Source organism: Bison bison, unplaced genomic scaffold, assembly GCF_000754665.1.
Source record: "Bison bison bison isolate TAMUID 2011002044 unplaced genomic scaffold, Bison_UMD1.0 scf7180017864287, whole genome shotgun sequence".
Lineage (NCBI taxonomy): Eukaryota > Metazoa > Chordata > Mammalia > Artiodactyla > Bovidae > Bison > Bison bison.
In genome coordinates this window covers 1,822,645-1,840,827 of record NW_011494859.1, presented here as the reverse complement: position 1 = coordinate 1,840,827, position 18,183 = coordinate 1,822,645, and the positions used below count along the sequence as shown (strand labels likewise).

At 48.8% G+C, this 18,183-nt stretch overlaps 1 protein-coding gene across 1 annotated transcript in view; it reads right to left on the bottom strand.

Moving 5' to 3' along the window:
- The window catches only part of MYO5B (myosin VB), a 200,438-nt gene that overhangs the window by 118,465 nt on the left and 63,790 nt on the right, over positions 1-18,183 (bottom strand). The window contains exons 6-9 of the mRNA XM_010849816.1: positions 15,116-15,259; positions 13,731-13,812; positions 6,923-7,030; positions 1,903-2,012 (exon numbers count right to left, since the gene is read on the bottom strand). Coding sequence (XP_010848118.1) covers positions 1,903-2,012; positions 6,923-7,030; positions 13,731-13,812; positions 15,116-15,259 — 444 coding nt within the window. The remainder of the gene's footprint in view (positions 1-1,902; positions 2,013-6,922; positions 7,031-13,730; positions 13,813-15,115; positions 15,260-18,183) is intronic.

The window sequence follows — 18,183 nt, the reverse complement described above, 5'->3', positions numbered from 1 at the left end:
TTCTCCCCTGAAGGTCCCTGCAGAGGCTGGTGTGGGAGATCCGCTAGAAGATCAGAGCAACACTTCACTACTAGCAGAGCCTTAGCTTTCGAGGGAGAGGGCCCCACCCCACCCCCGAGCACAGGTGCCCAGAGGCTCTCTGGCCCTGGTCCTCCCACTTCGCCGTCAACCCCGCCCAGGGCCCCTCCACTGGCTCACTGCGCCCCGCTGAGCCGAGGGAGCCCCGAGAGCCACCCATTTACTTAGCGGGTGTCCATGGAGTCCTGGGCCCTGTGCTGGGTGCTGGCAGGACCACAGTCAGCAGAACAGTCCATGTTCTCATGGGCTTTGGAGTCTCACGAGGGACAGAGATGCAGCAAATCAGCACATAATAAATGTAAAAGTACAACCACCCTGAGAGGGTCGGAGGAGAGGGGTGAATGTGATAAGAACCCACGACGGGGGTGTGGCCAGGTTGTCACCTTGAGAAGAGGAGACTGGGGGTGGGGGTGTTGGGGGGAGGCCAGGGGACATCTGTCACCGTTCCTGCATTTCTCCACAGACACAGGAGCTCTCCAACGCCAATCTTCCCAGACTCACCTGTCCCCGGCATGAGCCAGAGTCTGGGTGCCCTGAGGAACCAGGGGGCATTTACAGGGGTGTGGGGGGTAGAGAGGCATGGACGCTCTGTGCTTCGCTGGCTCTAAATACTCAGGCCAGGGGTTGTCTGGCTTGTACTAGGGCCCATCCATCACTCCCCACATCAGTACGGCACCAGGTTCTCCACTCACCACAATCTGTCTCACAGCATCGTCACTGCCCTGTGACACACACACACGCGTACACACACAGGCACACGCACATCCACGTCTGGGGACACCAAGCACGGCCCAGCGCCAGCGTTTCCTGCTTTCACACGGACTGCAGGTTCCACGCTGAGGGTGCTGGCAGCCCTCCTCGGCTCCAAACCCAAAGCTATTATTTCTCTTTTAGGGAAGATGTATGGGGGTGGGACGGGGCGATGAGCTCGGTCAAAGGTCTTCCGCTCCTTTGAGGCAGGGCCAGGTTTAGCGGAGTTATAAAATGCACAGCGGAAAAAGCATCAGCTTGTGAGTGGCGATGACACTCGTGCCCACGTTCATTATCCACAGCATTGTCTTCTGTACTTCCCCAGTTACTTCAATTCTAAGTCTTTGCTAGCAAGAATCGTGCTTTGTACCTCCCAGGACTTGGCCATAAATGGACACGAAAGACCTAAAATAAGCAACTGCAGACTCACTCACGCAAGGTCAGAAGACCAGTTCAGTCCAGACTGACACCATCACACACCAGAGAGCACACAACACGCTGTCTGTACTGCTTGTGACTGGCGGTGCTCCCCCATCCACCTATGAAGACATTCTTTATCTACATTGGGTACCAGGAAAACAGTATTAAAAGCATCTACAGAGCACTTCACAGTTTGCAACACAGTCTCAATATTCTCCTTTGTACCGTCAAAATCCTGGCCACTCTTGTCATCAATCCTGCCTACCCGATTAGACTGTAAGCTCCTTGGGGTCAGTCACCAGCATGGTGTCCAATACCCCTTCACGTCCCAGCAAGCACAGACCAGAAGTACTCATGAGCTGACCATACTCTGTAGAATCCCATGGACTTCAGGACACTTGGGAAACCAAACAATCAGAAAGAATTTTGAATAAACCCTAAATTCCCTGCCCTCAGGGACAGAACCTTGATGGCAGCTGATTTGAAAAGGATTTGCTCCTTTAAAAAATTATCAGCAAGGAAACAGAAACCGTTACTCTTAAGAATAAATAACCTATGAATGTCCTCTAAGTGCAAAGGCATCTCAGTTGTACAAAACTGGAGGGGCAGAGTGAAGTGTGCACACGTTATCTCCCGCGCTGGAAGGCAACTTACTGATACTCTACAGGATTCACCATCGCGCTCGGCTTGAATCTCCACATTTCCGAGGTGCAGGATGGAAGCAATTATCTTAAAAATGCTTATCTGATGGGACTCTCTCACTCCTGGGGGAAAAAAAAAAAAATGAATGACACTCAATATCCACCGTAGGATAGAAAGGATGTTTTACTTTCTTTTTAAGGACTTTGAAAAAAAACGTTGCATTTTCTTTTCCAGGCCAATGACTCCCTAAAATGATCCAGGATCCTCAGCAAGTAATTACTTCTCACAGTAACAGCTCAGAGGGCAAAGGGGCTCCTCGGACTAAAAGAGAAATATCTTCATGGTGATTGTCCTGATCAAAGCAGATGGGTCACAGGACCGTTTTAACTTCTCTGAGAGCAAAGGAGACGCAGCAATCGTGCAGACCCATTTTGGGCTTTATTTCAACCAAGCGCTTTACAGATATTTCTTATGAGTTTAATACGAATGGTCATTTATCTGCAATCCTTTTTCTCTCAATATAATATCCCACAAACATCTGTGGCACACATCTGAAGTGCCAACCAGGGAAAAAGAGGAGAATTTCTCCTGGGGACACTGTTACAGGCTGGACAGACAGCTGTCCCTTGGCTGTCCCCCTGGGGCTACTGTTTACGACACTATATGCTCCTTCAGTTAGAGACACACACACCTATCCCGGAGCCACTGGCAGCAAATACCTACCAAATTTGTTACTTATGCATGTAAGTTATCAAAGACATGGATAATGTCTTAACATTTATATTTAGCTTTAAGGTATTATTTCTTTTTAAAAAATATCATTTATCCATTTGGCTTCAGTGGGTTTTCACTGTGGCATGTGGGATCTTTCCTTGTGGCATGCAAACTCTTAGTTGCGGAATGTGGGATCCAGTTCCTCAAGCAGGGATCGAACTCCAGTCCCGTACTTTTGGAAGCTCAGAGTCAAACTCACTGGACCACCAGGGAAGTCCCATCATTTCTTTCTGGATTACCAAATATTTCAGACTTAAAAAAGGCTTCAGACAATAGAGTGAACACCAGTCAACCTACCATTCAGTTTAAGAGATAATACAATTACCCCCAAATTCCTCCCCAGGGGCAGTTACTTATTTTTAAGACATTAATTTACTCAAGCTAAAAAAAAAGTCAGTGACACCTATATAAATGGTAGTAAAGATACAAGGATCAAAGCTTTACTCAGATAATCAATAAAGTGGACAACCCAAACACGAACTAGACAAATTAACTCTAGATGTTAATAATGTTGGGCTTCCTAGTGGATCAGATGGTAAAGAATTTACCTGCAATGTAGGAGAACCTAGGTTTGATCCCTGGGTTGGGAAGATCCCCTGGAGGAGGAAATGGCAGCCCACTCTAGTATTCTTGCCTGGAGAATCCCCATGAACAGAGGAGCCTTGTGGGCTGCAGCCCATGGGGTCACAGAGAGTCGGACATGACAGCAACTCACACACACTGTCTAAACTTCACAGGGTGAGGGATTTCCTTTTTAATTTTTATTACTCAATATCTTCAAAACATACAAATTTTAAAAATTACAACGAATTCCTGTTCTTGTTTCATTATATCCCCAGTGCCCAGCACACAATAGGTGCTCAGGAACATGGGTGGTAGGATGATGATACTGATACTTGTTACACAGAGGGCAAGTGCTTGCAAATGTCTACAGAAATATACGCATCATTCCAACATCTGGTTTTATTTCAACAAACCACAAATACAGCCAGAGGGTGAACATTTAGGCACATGCCCTGGTTCAGTGTAGCTATGACTGGCAAAAGGAAGACAGGTTAAAGCCAGAGGCTGAAACCCAGGACAAGACAGGAGGCGGACGGTTACGTACCTGTTTAGGGGTTAAAGCGCCAGGCTTGCGATGGGAGCCCAGAGGGCTCTCCGGTAAGTCTCATAGAAGAACAAGGGAAGTGGGTGCTGAGCCCATCACTTTCCTCTCCCCTTCACTTATTCTTAGGGACCAATGACGTGTCAGTTTCCCAAGCCCTAACTACCCTGTCATGGCATGAATTTAAGTAGTAGATATTGAATGCCTGTTGAATCCTAACAGTAGTTAGGATTTCTGCACTATACTGATCAGACAGTCCCTTCTTAACACAGGATTCTCTGAATACGCTGCACCTCTTTCTGGGGAGCAACAAAACAAATTAAAAATAATCAAACACTAAAACCGCGGGTTGGTAGCCTACGGCCCGTGGCCCACCGCTGGTTTCTCTATATAAAGTTTGACTAGAATACTGTCAGTTCTTACTTTCACATTTTGCCTATGGCTACTTTTACACTACAATGGCTGAGTAGTTGCTACAAAATCAACGTGGCCCAGAAAGCCCAAAATATTTACTATCATGTCCTTTAAGAAAAACTTTGCCAAACTGTGGGATTTAAAAGATGGGACAGGCTTATTAAAGAGTAGGGAAGAGTGGCTTATTAAAGTAATTAATTTTACAAATTCAATGTGTTTTGGCAATCAAAGTACCGAGTCTCCTTAGGGCCTTGGAGGGTGCAACCTTCATCAGCTCAGGCCCACCACTCACACAGGGGCCCTTCTCCCTTCTGTGCAGAATGCTATCCGGCTCGGCGTCAAGTCTCCTCTAAACCTGCTCCCCAGCTCTGGAGAATAAAACAGCTGCGTGATGCTAGGGAAACTCAGGGGTGCCTGTTATCAATTTAGTATCTCTCAGCTTCAAATCTGCCCTTCTCTGCCCTGCTTGGTCACAATGGACCTAGACTGAACACTTCCTCTTGGCCTGAGGGTGGCATATCACACTTGGTCAGTAGAGGGTGCTGCGGGGACTCCGCAAGGCGAGAGCAGCTTTCCCATTCCTGGGTCTGGTCTGGATGTGAGAGTTGGACTATAAAGAAAGCTGAGCACAGAAGAATTGATGCTTTTTGAACTGTGGTGTTGGAGAAGACTCTTTAGAGTCCTTGGACTGCAAGGAGATCCAACCAGTCCATCCTAAAGGAAAACAGTCCTGGGTGTTCATTTGAAGAACTGATGCTGAAGCTGAAACTCCAATACTTTGGCCACCTGATGTGAAGAGCTGACTCATTGGAAAAGACCCTGATGCTGGGAAAGATTGAAGGCAGGAGGAGAAGGGGACAACAGAGGATGAGATGGTTGGATGGCATCACCGACTCAATGGACATGGGTTTGGGTGGACTCCGGGAGTTGGGATGGATAGGGAGGCCTGGTGTGCTGCGGTTCATGGGGTCGCAAAGCGTCTGACATGACTGAACGACTGAACTGAAACTGGTCCCCTGCGGTCATCAGCACTCATCCTGGCAGCCTGGGCACCTCCCAGCTGAGAAACCATCTGTGTCCGCAGGCCAGGCCCCCCCATTAGAAGCTGCTTCTGAGAACTTCTGGCTCCACCACACCCTGGGGTATACTGCAGTCTGCTTATACAGACTAGGGCTGGCTCACACCCTGTGGTAGCTTCCTTCACCACCAGAGGGCTTCCTGACCTTGGGGCAGCTGCATCCCCTACAAGTGTTGGAAATCTCAGCCTGGTGTGGGTGGGGGGCTCTCCTCATCACTAGCTTCTGCACTGAATCTCTTCCTCATCCTCAAGATGGTCCTTTTATATCCACTGCTTCTGGGCCCCTGAAATCCTCTTATTTAATAGCTAATTATCTACTACTGCTCTTGTTAACAATTACAGTAATTTTACTCTGTTGGGATAACCAGTGTGGTTTCTGTCTCATGGGTACAAAAAGCAGACCACATATATCCATCAGTTATCCAGAGAAGGGAACGGCACTCAGACTTCAGCACAGGAAGTCCCACTTTTCTCCCCACATGGCGATCAGGGTGAGCCCTGTTCAGCCATGTTTTATTTGGACCTTGGATGAAAGGTCCCTGATTCCCAAAGTAAAAGTGCGAAGTGTTAGTCACTCTCAACTCCATGGACTGTGGCCCGCCAGGCTCCTCTGTCCGTGGGATTCTCCAGGCAAGAATACTGGAGTGGGTTGACATTTCTTTCTCCAGGGGGTCTTCCCGACCCAGGGATTGAACCTGGGTCTCCTGCATTGCAGGCAGATTCTAATCCCCAAAGAACCTAAGAAATGCTGCTCTAGGTTGATCATACCTCTCAGAGGCCAAATGTCCATTAGGGAAGGGCTGGGAAAAGCACCAGGGCCCCCTGAGCCACTCTGTGGATTTCAGGCTAACTTCCCAAGCTTCCCCTTTGTTGGCTGCAGGTCCCAGGAATTTACCACTTCAACTTCCTAGTTAAGCATGGATTGTCTACCACCTTGGGGCTCTTCTCCCCCAGAACTGGCCAGAGAAGGGGGCAGTTTTCTCTAGCTCTACTGCCGACTCAATGGACATGAGTTTGAGCAAACTCCGGGAGTTGGTGATGGACAGGGAGGCCTGGCACGCTGCAGTCCATGGGGTTGCAAAGAGTCAGACACGACTGAGTGACTGAACTGAACTGAACTGCCCTTTAGGACTGAGAAGAACAGAGAGAAATTCTTGTTTTATGGATTCCACTGCTAAGCTCGAGATGGAAACAGCATCAACAGACATAACACTGCCTGAATTACAGAGCTGCCAGATCTTTATGCTCTATTTCCAACTTGGATCCCACAGTGGGGGTACATGGGTAGTTTCAGCCCCTAGGGCATGTTCTTTCTGCTAGAACACACTGCTTCAAACCCAGACCACAACACAAAAAAGATACGGCTCCTCTCTGTTTGTGTCCATGCCCTGAGGGAGTGAAAGGGGGGTCCATGGGGGTCCATGGTTGATCCGAGAGATCAATGCTCAAATCTTATTGTTAAGAAAGGGCATCAGAGCTCCACAGCATCAGTTTGGGAGCCTGCGGGTTGGGGTAGAATAAAAATAAGAAGATATTCACCAGGAGCCAGAGGGCTTCCCCACCAGCTTATTAAGTTTGGCAAGCCAAGCAGGACATTGCTGAGCTTTCTTGTCCGTGAAATCAAACCTCTAGTCCCCTCTCCCCATCCCCAAGCTCCTTACCAACGAGCGTGAAGGCTTGTCGAGTCTTCTCAAAGTCCTCAGCATCATCCACACCCTCGATGACTGTGTTTCCTCCCTGTGACGTGTAGAAGAAGTCCTCAGCACAGGCTGCGGTGGGAAAGGAAGTGAGGGGTCAGGCACAGGTGGGATGCTGCATCCTGGGTTCACCGCAGACCACGCCCCCAAGGATGCCTAAGCTGCTGAGCAAGCTGTCCCAGCCAAAGTTTATTCCCAGCAAGACGTGGAACCCTTTCAAATATCATCTTTTTTTTTTTTTAATTGTGGTAAGAGTCACATAAAACATACTATTTTAACCATATTTAACTACAGAATTCGGGGCTTCCCTCATAGCTCAGTTGGTAAAGAATCCATTTGCAATGCAGGAGACCCCGGTTCGATTCCTGGGCTGGGAAGATCTGCTGGAGAGGGGATAATCCAGCTACCGACTCCAGTATTCTTGGGCTTCCCTTGTAGCTCGGCTGATAAAGAATCTGCCTGCGATGCAGGAGACCTGGGTTTGATCCCTGGGTTGGGAAGAGCCCCTGGAGAAGGGAAAGGCTACCCCACTCCAGTATTCTGGCCTAGAGAATTCCATGGACTATATAGTCCATGAGGTCACAAAGAGTCGGACATGACTGAGCGACCTTCACTTTCTTTCAACTACAGAGCTCAGGGGCACTGAGTACATTCACACTGCTGTGCAATCTTGCCATCACCCACCTCCCGAATTTTTCACCTCCTAAACCGAAACCCTGTCCCCATTAGACACTAGCTCCCCTTCCCCCTCCCGACCCCACCCGCACCCCTGGGCATCTACCAATGTACTTTCTGATTCTATGAGTTTGACTGTTCTAGGTGCCTCGTATAAGTGGAGCCAAACAGGGTTTCAAATATCATCTTTATTGACCACGGCAACTGGGACAGAAGACTGAGGAACAAAAGACAGAAAACTACACTTCGGCGACAGAACCCGTTGCTTGCGTTAAACTGATACGTGAAAAAACATAAGAAAATGAAATGCCTGGTTCAACTTACAGTAGAATTCACCACAGATTTATCTTTAAAAGGCTCTGAGAAACATGTTAAAAGAAAATGTACACCCACCCTAGCAGCAGACTTCCGTGCTCTGACAGCCTCATTTAACACATGAAGGGCAGTGACGTGCCCAGGGTGACACAGCCTTTTTTGTTTTAAACATTAGGGCACCATGAGCTATTTAAGCATGTGTGCAAACCCAGGTTGAGGCTCAGTGCCTGCTCTCAACCCTCAGTTTAATTCCTCTTCCGACAGGCCTCTGCTCACCGCCTGGGGACGGTGAGTGAGCAGGCACCCAGGTCTGTCATCAACTCAGAGGCGCCCTCAGGGGAGCACATCGAGCAGCGAGCCGGGCAGCGTCTGCACCCCAGGGCTCAGAAGCTGGCGTTTCAGGAAACAGTTGCAGCCAATCAAAATTACCCTTGAAAGTCACTTACACTTTCCACAAACTAGCACCTCTGTGGGGCTACAACCCTGTCCAGGGCTTGGATTTGATAAGATGCCAACACTGGACACTGGCTGTTTTCCTTCCTCCCCTGCAAACACCAGCTCAAAGATCTTCTCTTGACCTGGGCACGTACAGTTGATGGCACATTAGCTACACATGCTTCAGAACAGCTTCCCGGCAACTCCCGGTGACCCCCTTCAATACCTTGTCCTTCTGATTTGATCTCCAAAGAATTTCTTCAGTCTCTTTCCTTCCTCCCTCCTGACTGCCACTGCCCCGGGCCTGACCTTCAGCTTCTGTTGTCTGGGAACTGTTGCAAAGGGCTCTAGACTTTTTCCCTGGCTTCTGCTCCTGTCCTTTTAAAACCCTCCTCCAAATCGCTGGAAACTGATCATACCACTGCCTGCAACGCCCCGTGGAGACCACTGCCCTCAAGGCAAAGGTCAAGCTCCTGAGCAGGGCCCCCTGGACTTCTGATTAAGTGGCCTCCTCCAAACACTCCAGACCCGTGGCTCTTCCTCCTTCGCCACCTCTACGTCCCAGATCCGCCAGCTTCCTCACTGTCACTCCTCGGGCTCCACTCGTTCAGGCCCTGCCGACCTCCCCTGCCAGATTTCTCCACTCCCCACCTCCGATCCTATGCTCCAGTGAGCACTGCACTCTGCCAATTCCTCCCACCAGCCCAGTCCACGCTATCAGGCCCAGCAAGGAAGCGGCAGAACTCAGACCCAAACCCCAGTCTCACGTACAACCAGCAAGGAACACTGTACACAGGAACACACAGCAGAACAGCAGATGTGTTTAACGAGGGAGGGCTTCCTGGAGGGGTCGTTTCAACCCCCTCTGATGACTGCAGGCACCTGAGCTGGGAGATGAAGGACTTCAGCCCCGAGCTCACTCACGGCCACAGCAAAAGCCCATTTTGATGAAGCAAGTGACATTAGGTCTTTGTGGAAGATGGCAAATTTAGATCTTTTGTTCTCACCACCCTGGAAGCTCTGACACAGAGTATTGTAACAGCTTCAGAGGTGTAATAAAACATCAGTTCTATGCCCCCTTCACATTTACCTTTCAAAACACCTCGTTTGATGATTTTTACAGTGTCCATATGAGGATGACTGAATACAGTTGTCCCTGTGTATCCATAGGGGGTTGGTTCCAGGACCCCCCACAGATACCAAAATCTACAGATGCTGAAGTCCTCTATATAAAATAGAGCTTCCCCAGTGGCTCGGACAGTAAAGGATCTGCCTGCAGTGCGGGAGACCCAGGTTTGCTCCCTCGGTCGGGAAGATCCCCTGGAGAAGGGAATGGCAAAACACTCTAGTATTCTTGCCTGGAGAATCCCATGGACAGAGGAGCCTGGCGGGCTACAGTCCATGACGTCACAAAGAGTCAGACACAACTGAGCAACTAAAACTTATATAAAATGGTGAGGTACAGTCAGCTCTCTACAACTGTGGGTCGAATTTCAGTTCGCTGAATCCACAGAAGTAGAAACTGCAGATATGGATGGCCAAATGTATATTTACTCCCATTTTCCAGACAGGCAAACTGAGCGCCATAGGGTTTTAAGGGGCAGGCTCACCCAGGGTTTGGCCAGGCCTGGCAGCCCATTCCTTGATCACCCTGCTAAGGAGATGGTTATCTATGACATCCCATTGCTTAGACACAGATACAACCTAACTCATTATCAAAAGTATCAGCTGATGCACTAGAGTTGTCTGAGACTCCAAGAACACTAAACTGTCACACTGGAGGGAAGGAGGCATTTTCAGAATCAAACGCCTGTCGTTGTCAGCAGCCAGGGCCCCGCCGTCTCACATTCTAAGTCAGACAGACCACTCCACCCTTCCTGGCTTTGAGTTCCCAAACTCACAGGCCCTGCAGGGTAACTTCCTCCCACTGAGGTTCATCACTGCAAGGGTACCCTGGCCAATCACAGCATTCTCTAGTACAATCAAAATAACTGTCTTCCTTCCCTCTGCTTTAAGGCTGCAATCACCTCTGTTAACATCACACCCCAGACTCTCTTCATAGACAGACATCCCAACAGGCTGAAGTCCCTATTTACTTAGCCTGCCTGCATCTCAGCTCTACTTTTAGGCCCAGGAAACCAATCATCCCATCCCAGAGACGGGTCTCTTGTCCTCTAGTTTGAGTCTCTCTCTTTACTTAGAATTTCCAAGGAGACAAACACCATGGAATCCCCTATTAACTGGTTCAGTGGATCAAACCAGTGTACAAAGGGGTCATGAAGCCAGTGATGAGAACAATGGACCATCAAGACCATGGCCCAGGGCTTGTACTTCACCTGGGGAGGCTGTACTCCGACTGGTGCAAGGCGAGAGAGGGTGCTTATAAAACTGTATCAATATAGCCATGGAAATAAAAGAAGAAGAAAGGATTTATTCCTGACTGTGTGACAGGAATGTGAGTCCACTATACCTCTTTTAACCAGCATTTATGCATATTCTAAGGCTTCTCAGGTGGCACTAGAGGTAAAGAACCCGCCTGCCAATTCAGGTGATATAAGAGACGTGGGTTCGATCCCTGGGTTGGGAAGATCCCCTGGAGGAGGGCATGGCAACCCACGCCAGTATTCTTGCCTGGAGAATCCTATGGACAGAGGAGCCTGGTGAGCTACAGTCCATAGGGTCGCAAAGAGTAAGACATGCCTGCATGCACGCATTCATACTCGAACACACTATTAATTGTATTTTTTTTTTTAAATCTCACCCTGAGGTCATTTTAATACAACAAACCACCAACAACAGGGCAAAGGAAAGTGTGGCTGGCTGTCTGCACATCTGTTGTCCACTCCGTCCTCAGACAAATGCACAGAACTCCTGCAGGGCCAAGGGGTCTTACAGAGATCTCTGCATTTGAAGAACAGTTTAAGTGAAGAAAAGGGGGAGGAAGATGAGGGATGTCTGAATATTCACCAGAAGCCACTGGCTAGTCCTTCTTTTATCTGACGTTTGCATCCACTCAACCAGGGTTATCAGTGGAACTAAAAATGTCAAGCTTCAGGGCTCACAGCCAATCCACCCTCAAGGCAGAAGACAGCCGCGTGCCTGAGCGTGAGAGCTTATCAAAGGCTCTTCACGCCACTCCAAGATGCTCTCGGAGGGCACAGGCAGGTAAGAAAGCAAGAAACTAATCCAATTGGGTAGTTATTGAACTCTCCAGCCAGGGGCCTAAGGAGCTTGCACCTTGCTGAAACACAGAATAAAGAAAAGTCATTTCTCACCTCAATGCTCTCCTGTAAGTGGGGAAAAAAAAAAAAAAAAACACGATGATTTCTTTCCTATTAAAGTTACATTTGGAATAAAATGGTCCAAATACAGCCAGATGGGTCTTGCCAGTATTCATTCATTTTCTATAAAATTAGCCCTAGAAAAAAGTCTTCATCCCCCGCAGGTTGGCTCTGAGAGGTCCCGCAGGGCCCGTGGGAAGGAGTGGGGGAGGATGGTGTCAGCCTTTCATGGCCTGCCTTCCTGGGCCCTGTGAGTGCGAGCCAACATCAGAGCCCCAAGCAGCCAGCTCATGGCAGAACCCATCAAATAAGGCTGGTAAGGTTCACTCCTTCTCCGAGGAGTTTACAACCACTGGGGAGAATGTGCAAGCACCGAGTAGCTCGAGCAAGGCACAAAACCAGTGTCAAGCATGTCATCCAAGGCTTCCTCCTTTGGAGTCCAACTTAGACCGACTGTCCCTGAGCAGCTGTGACCCACCCCTTAGCACACCCTTCTCACTCTGTATTGTAAGCTAAGCAAGGGAAGGACCCACAATGTCTGATTCAACAGTACATCCCCAGGCTCAAACTCGCCTGCATAGGGTTCGATGAATGAAGGAACTGGTGCTAAAGCGCACGACACGGGCACTGACTGCTACCAGCCAAGTAGAGCAGAGAGCGAACAGGCCAGACCCAGGCTTGACCTACCTGATGTATTCTACCTCCTGGGAGCCTCAGCTGGAGAGGCCAGAGGTGGATCTGGTCCTGGGCCCTTATGGTGGCAATGATTTGGCTCTGCGACCGCCAAGGCTCAGACGTCTACGTCTCTAACAGCTGCACAACAGCCAGCTAACCCCTGTCTAGACATCCAGCTCTGTACCCCATCTGCTAGTCCTGAACCTACCCACACCTCCCAGAACACAGATGACAGGCCAGGCCAGGCAAGCTGCGCGGCCTGAGGCTTGCCCTCAGCACACAAACCCATCAGGAGTTGGCTTGGAGGACTCAGCAGCAGGAGTCAGTCAATACTCAGAGCTAAGGCCATGCATATAGTTGGGGGAGGGCTCCAGGCCCAAGGAGAGGGGCTGCATGCGTGTGGCGTGGAGAACTAAAGCCTGCTCGCCCTTCTTGCCTTGGCTGGCTCTCAGCTCCAACAGGGCATCCCTGGTGGCTCAGACGGTAAACAGTTTGCCTGCAGTGTGGGAGACCTGGGTTCAAGTCTTGGGTTGGGAAGATCCCACAGAGGAGGGCATGGCAACCCACTCTGGTATTCTGGCCTGCAGAATGGAGGACATGGACAGTGGAGCCTGGTGGGCTACAGTCCATGGAGTCGCAGAGTCGGACACGACTGAGTGACTAACGCGTTCACTTTCTCGGCTCCGCTAGGTTCACATCAAGGCCCCTCAGCAAACAGCAGCAGCAGAAATGCAGGGTGAGGGGGAACCCACCAGAAAGCTGTCCTCCTATCTGAGGGCAGCAGCAGGCTCCCGCTGGCCTCCTGCTCCAGCTGCTCCATCCCGGCCCAAGCGCTGCGGGGCGGGTGTGCACAAGCTGCCTGCCTGCGGGGAGGACCCCGCGCTGTGGTCCAGCTGGGGCTCCGGGTGCAGGGAAACTCCTCTCAGCACCCCCTACCTCACCTTCCACAGGGAGGCCCGGGATTCTCCGACGCACCTCTGGAGCCATGCCTGTCTTACCTCTGATTTAGCCTCACCCCTTTCTTTCTTTTTCTTTGTCTCAATCCTCAAATGTGACTTAAGAGCGGCTGGGCTACACTTAAGAGGCATGCGTTACCTAAATCTCTACATCCTCGTGGTGGGGACACGTTTCTCATGGTGTCTCGAGTGAAACATACTTTCCAAAACAATAATGAATGTTAATTCGTTGAGGCTCTGCGCAATACTGTGCCACCCCCGGCCTCTTTTCCTCTCATTCTCTGGGGGCATGAAACTCACAGAGGTCTGAGGCTGGGCCCCCCGAGAGGCGGAGCGAGAACCCCAGGACGGAGGACCCTGAGCAGAGCCCCCAGAAGCACCCCCTGCTGCCGCAGGACCCAGCCCCCCAGGACGGGCAGCACCCCCTTCACTTACTTAGTGCCAGCTCCTTAAATTCCGGAAGACTGGCAGCCGCACAGAGCTGGTAAAAGATGTGGTAATTCCTCTCGTCGTCTGCCTGGAGGAGAAAACACAGTTGCTCAGTGTGAGGGGCAGGGACCCCAAGACTGTCCCCTGCCCTGTTCGAATTCCAGGGTGCTCTGGGGGACAGAGGTCAAGATCTTTCCTTCACACCTCTGCCACCTTCAACTCCTACCTCCGGAATCTGCATTCACTGTTATGGGGCCCTTCTGCCAACCAGAAGATGTTTACCTCTGGACTTATGCAAAACAAGGCGTGGTCTCTCTTTCTCCCTCACAGAGCATCCCTGCGGTTTCACCCGGGACAGCCCCATGGGTCGGCGCTGGCTCAGGCCACTGAGCTGCCTAGCTCACACTGGGAAGACTGTCACTTCCCTGGTGCGGCCTCCCTCTCGCCCCTGAGAGGCTTGGCACTAAGAGAAGCTCTGCCCCTGCAATCATCAGGCTGGGACGGCAAGGGGAAAGGTCCACAATGAGACGGGACTTACAGCAGACATCGGGGCCAGACCTGCCTTACACAGGCAGAGTGGGGGTGGTGGGCGGTGGGGACACGGGCTTCAGGAAGCCTGAGTGCAGACGGCAAGGAAGAGGAAAAAACCCATGAGGAGTCTAGCCATAGCCACGGTCAGAGCACATCTCACCCAATACCCAGCCCAGCAGGCTGTCTGTGCTGTCGCAGTGAAACTGCAGTGGTCCGCAAATGGGGCGGTCCCACCAACCCTGCGGGGTGGAGGGAACCACACTCGGGGTTGTGAGCTGCACCGACCACCACTGGAGGCCAGGGTGCAGGAGGAGGATGGTCCCCGAGAGGCCAAAGACTATTCGGAAAGAGGGAACCCAAGGTGAGCAAAGAAGAACCGAGTCACGTGAGGCACGTGAGAAGCGAGAACTCCATCTATTTGTAAAGGAAACTAAGAAAATGGTCAAATATCTTTTTTTTTTTTTAATATAACCAAGTGAGTTTCCTGGTGAAAGAGGAAACCCATAGACCCTATATGACACTGCCCAGATCACAAGACTCTGAAGTCCACAAGGAACATGACTGTCTTCTCTTTGATGCCTAGCAGAGGGCTAGCACATAACAGACAATACATCTTTGCTGACTGAATCTAAACACAATACCCATTGAAACATATCAGTACGGGATAAAAGATTTTTCAGGTCTGATACCTATAAATGAAAACTTATTAATAAAAAAAGGAAGAAAGAAGGCCAAAAGCACAAGTCTATCCAAGTCCAGGTTCAGAAGACGAGATGTTCTTTGGGCACAGGGGGTGGAACATGGACCAAGGAAGCACCAACCCTGGGAAAAAGTACAAAAAGTGCAGTCACGCGGCTCACCTGAAAGACCACCCTGGACTTCTCCAGCAGGTAGGTCCTCATGTTGGCCCCGATGATGCGGTACCTCTTGTCAAAGCCGATCTGAATGTACTTCCCGAAACGGCTGCTGTTGTCGTTGCGGGTGGTTTTAGCATTCCCGATGGCCTGTGCAGAAAAGACAAAGGTGTGCAAGACAGGGTGGGTTTTCCTAAGTTTCAGGATTGAATGCTCCTGGCAGCATCTCTATCCCTCCCTCCTCCTTCCTTCTAGAACTTGTTATTGAGATGACAATGGTTCGAGCAAAAGAAAACAGAACTTCATTTTCCTTTACTCCTAAGGAAGGCCAGTGAGCATGATGAGTTGACTGAGGGTCTCTTTAAAGGGGACTAGACAGCTGGAAGGTGCACCTCCCTGACCTTCTTCTCTTCTTCCTTTTCCTACCTGGAATGTGCATGTGAGGGCCACTCTCCACCCCCACCCTGAGAGCGCGCCCCGATCCTTCAAGGCACCAAGGGCCAGGCCACTGTCAGACTTCAGGAAGCCAATTCTGTTGGAAAAGCGGCAGGAGGGCTGCATTCCCCAACACACAGGGAAAAATGACCATTTCCCAGGCCTCCATCATGAACCAGGTCCTGGGCTGCGCTCCCTTCACTTTCCCTGAATCCAGGCAAGAATCCCAGGAGATGGGTATTATTGAGTTCCCTCATATTTTTGCGAAAACTTGGGCTCAAAAAAGGTAAGCAGTGTGCTGGGGGTCACATGGCAGGGAAGTGCCAACACCAAGATACAAATCCACAGTCCGTGTTCACTCCACCTGGTTTCACGGTCCTTGTCCAAACTACTCACCGCCAGACAGGAGCTGCCACCCATGTGGGTGACTTCTCATATCTCAAACAGTCAGGTCAAATCAAAGGGTAAAGACTAAGACATGAATCATCACATTTATCTTTTCCTAAGAAAGGAGGAGAAAGCCTTTCAGAGGATGGCAGGGAACCAACTCATTACTCTGATAAGCAGTCAATAAGGAAGCAAAAATCCACCCTAACTTTCCTGTGTAAACTCTATCAGGGTAACTAGTTAGTGAGGAGAAGCTTCTCTTCCTAGACTCACTCCCACTGATAAATGTGGGAGGAAAAATAGAATGTGAACATCTCTATTCTGTAACTCCTAATGAATTAACTAATCTAGGCATAAGCAATGGCTGCTGACTTCTCCAAAAGATGTCTAGCTAGGCATTCTGTGCATCTTGATGGGAACACCCACTATCAGCAATAAAGGGTTCTTGGTTTTTAAAACAAACAAACCTAAATCTAACCAAGCCTTTCAATTTTAGCACCCTTTTATGGGACATACAGAAGACAAAGGAACATGTTAACATCAGGAGGATGCAATCAGCAAAGGCCAGCTTCTGTAAAACTCTAAAGGACTGTCTACCTCCAACCAAAGAAAACACAAATCTCAATTTCAAAAATTTCAAATTTCATCATTTGTAAAATGGCAACAAGAATGTTCTCTTCCCGGCAGATGAACCTTCACCACATCTGAGATCACTCCTTAGGACAGCTTCAGGAAAGCTTGCCTACAGTCAAACATCACTGCCAGCCTATCCTCCTTACCTCACAAGGCTACTTTGAGAATCGATACAGTGGATCTACAAGTACTTTGAAAGTATATAACGGTACCCATGAAGGGAAGCGGTTGTTTGTATTATTACTACCAAACCCATAAACTCCACTCCGGGAATGAAGAACTTCTAACTTCTGTGCATGTGTTAAGGACTTGCACGTTGTTCTTTATCTGTTAAACACCTGCTAGATTTACTGCTGTTGTATTGACTTAGAAAACATTTCGATGCATGAGGAAAGCGAGACCAGTTGTTATACATGATAAAAACTCTGACTTTGATTATCTCTGAGTCTACAGTGCAACAAAAGACACAGACATGATACAGTTAAAATATGAAAAATGAACAAATGACATATGCAGGGAGTTCATGGAAGAAAGTCACATGACCAATAAACATCAGATACTCAACCTCAGTGGAAATCAGAGAAATGTAGACAAAGATGACAGTCCAGGGTGGCACTACCTGAAGAACTTTGATACTATGAAATGGTGAGGAAAAAGGAACTCTCATATATACACTGCTGGTCCAAATGTAAACTGCAACAGCCATTCTTAAGAACAACTGGGCATATTTAGTAAAATTGAATATATAAGGACCCAAGAATCCAGCAACCGTACTTCTAGATATTACCGAAACTGTAATAACTGTACAAGCAGGTGTGCAAAACAATGTTTAATGCAGAATATGTGTAACAATAAAACACAACCTTAATGTCTACCAATCCGAGAAACAGATAAAATGTGGACTATTCATACAATGGGATGCTATGAAGCTGTTAAATTAAGCAAATTTGAACATAATGCATGGGTGAATAAAAAGAATACTGAGTGAAAAGCAAGTTGCAAAATGGTTAATAGAATATGGTACCACTTATATGTGATAAATGTTTATATCTTTCCTTTTCTCCTTTGCTTTTCGCTTCTCTTCTTTTCACAGATATTTGTAAGGCCTCCTCAGACAGCCATTTTGGTTTTTTGCATTTCTTTTCCATGGGGATGGTCTTGATCCCTGTCTCCTGTACAATGTCACGAACCTCATTCCATACTTCATCAGGCACTCTATCTATCAGATCTAGGCCCTTAAATCTATTTCTCACTTCCACTGTATAATCATAAGGGATTTGATTTAGGTCATACCTGAATGGTCTAGTGGTTTTCCCTACTTTCTTCAATTTAAGAATGGGAAAGACTAGAGATCTCTTCAAGAAAATCAGAGATACCAAAGGAACATTTCATGCAAAGATGGACTCGATAAAGGACAGAAATGGTATGGACCTAACAGAAACAGAAGATATTAAGAAGAGATGGCAAGAATACACAGAAGAACTGTACAAAAAAGATCTTCGCAACCCAGATAATCACGATGGTGTGATCACTGACCTAGAGCCAGACATCCTGGAATGTGAAGTCAAGTGGGCCTTAGAAAGCATCACTACGAACAAAGCTAGTGGAGGTGATGGAAT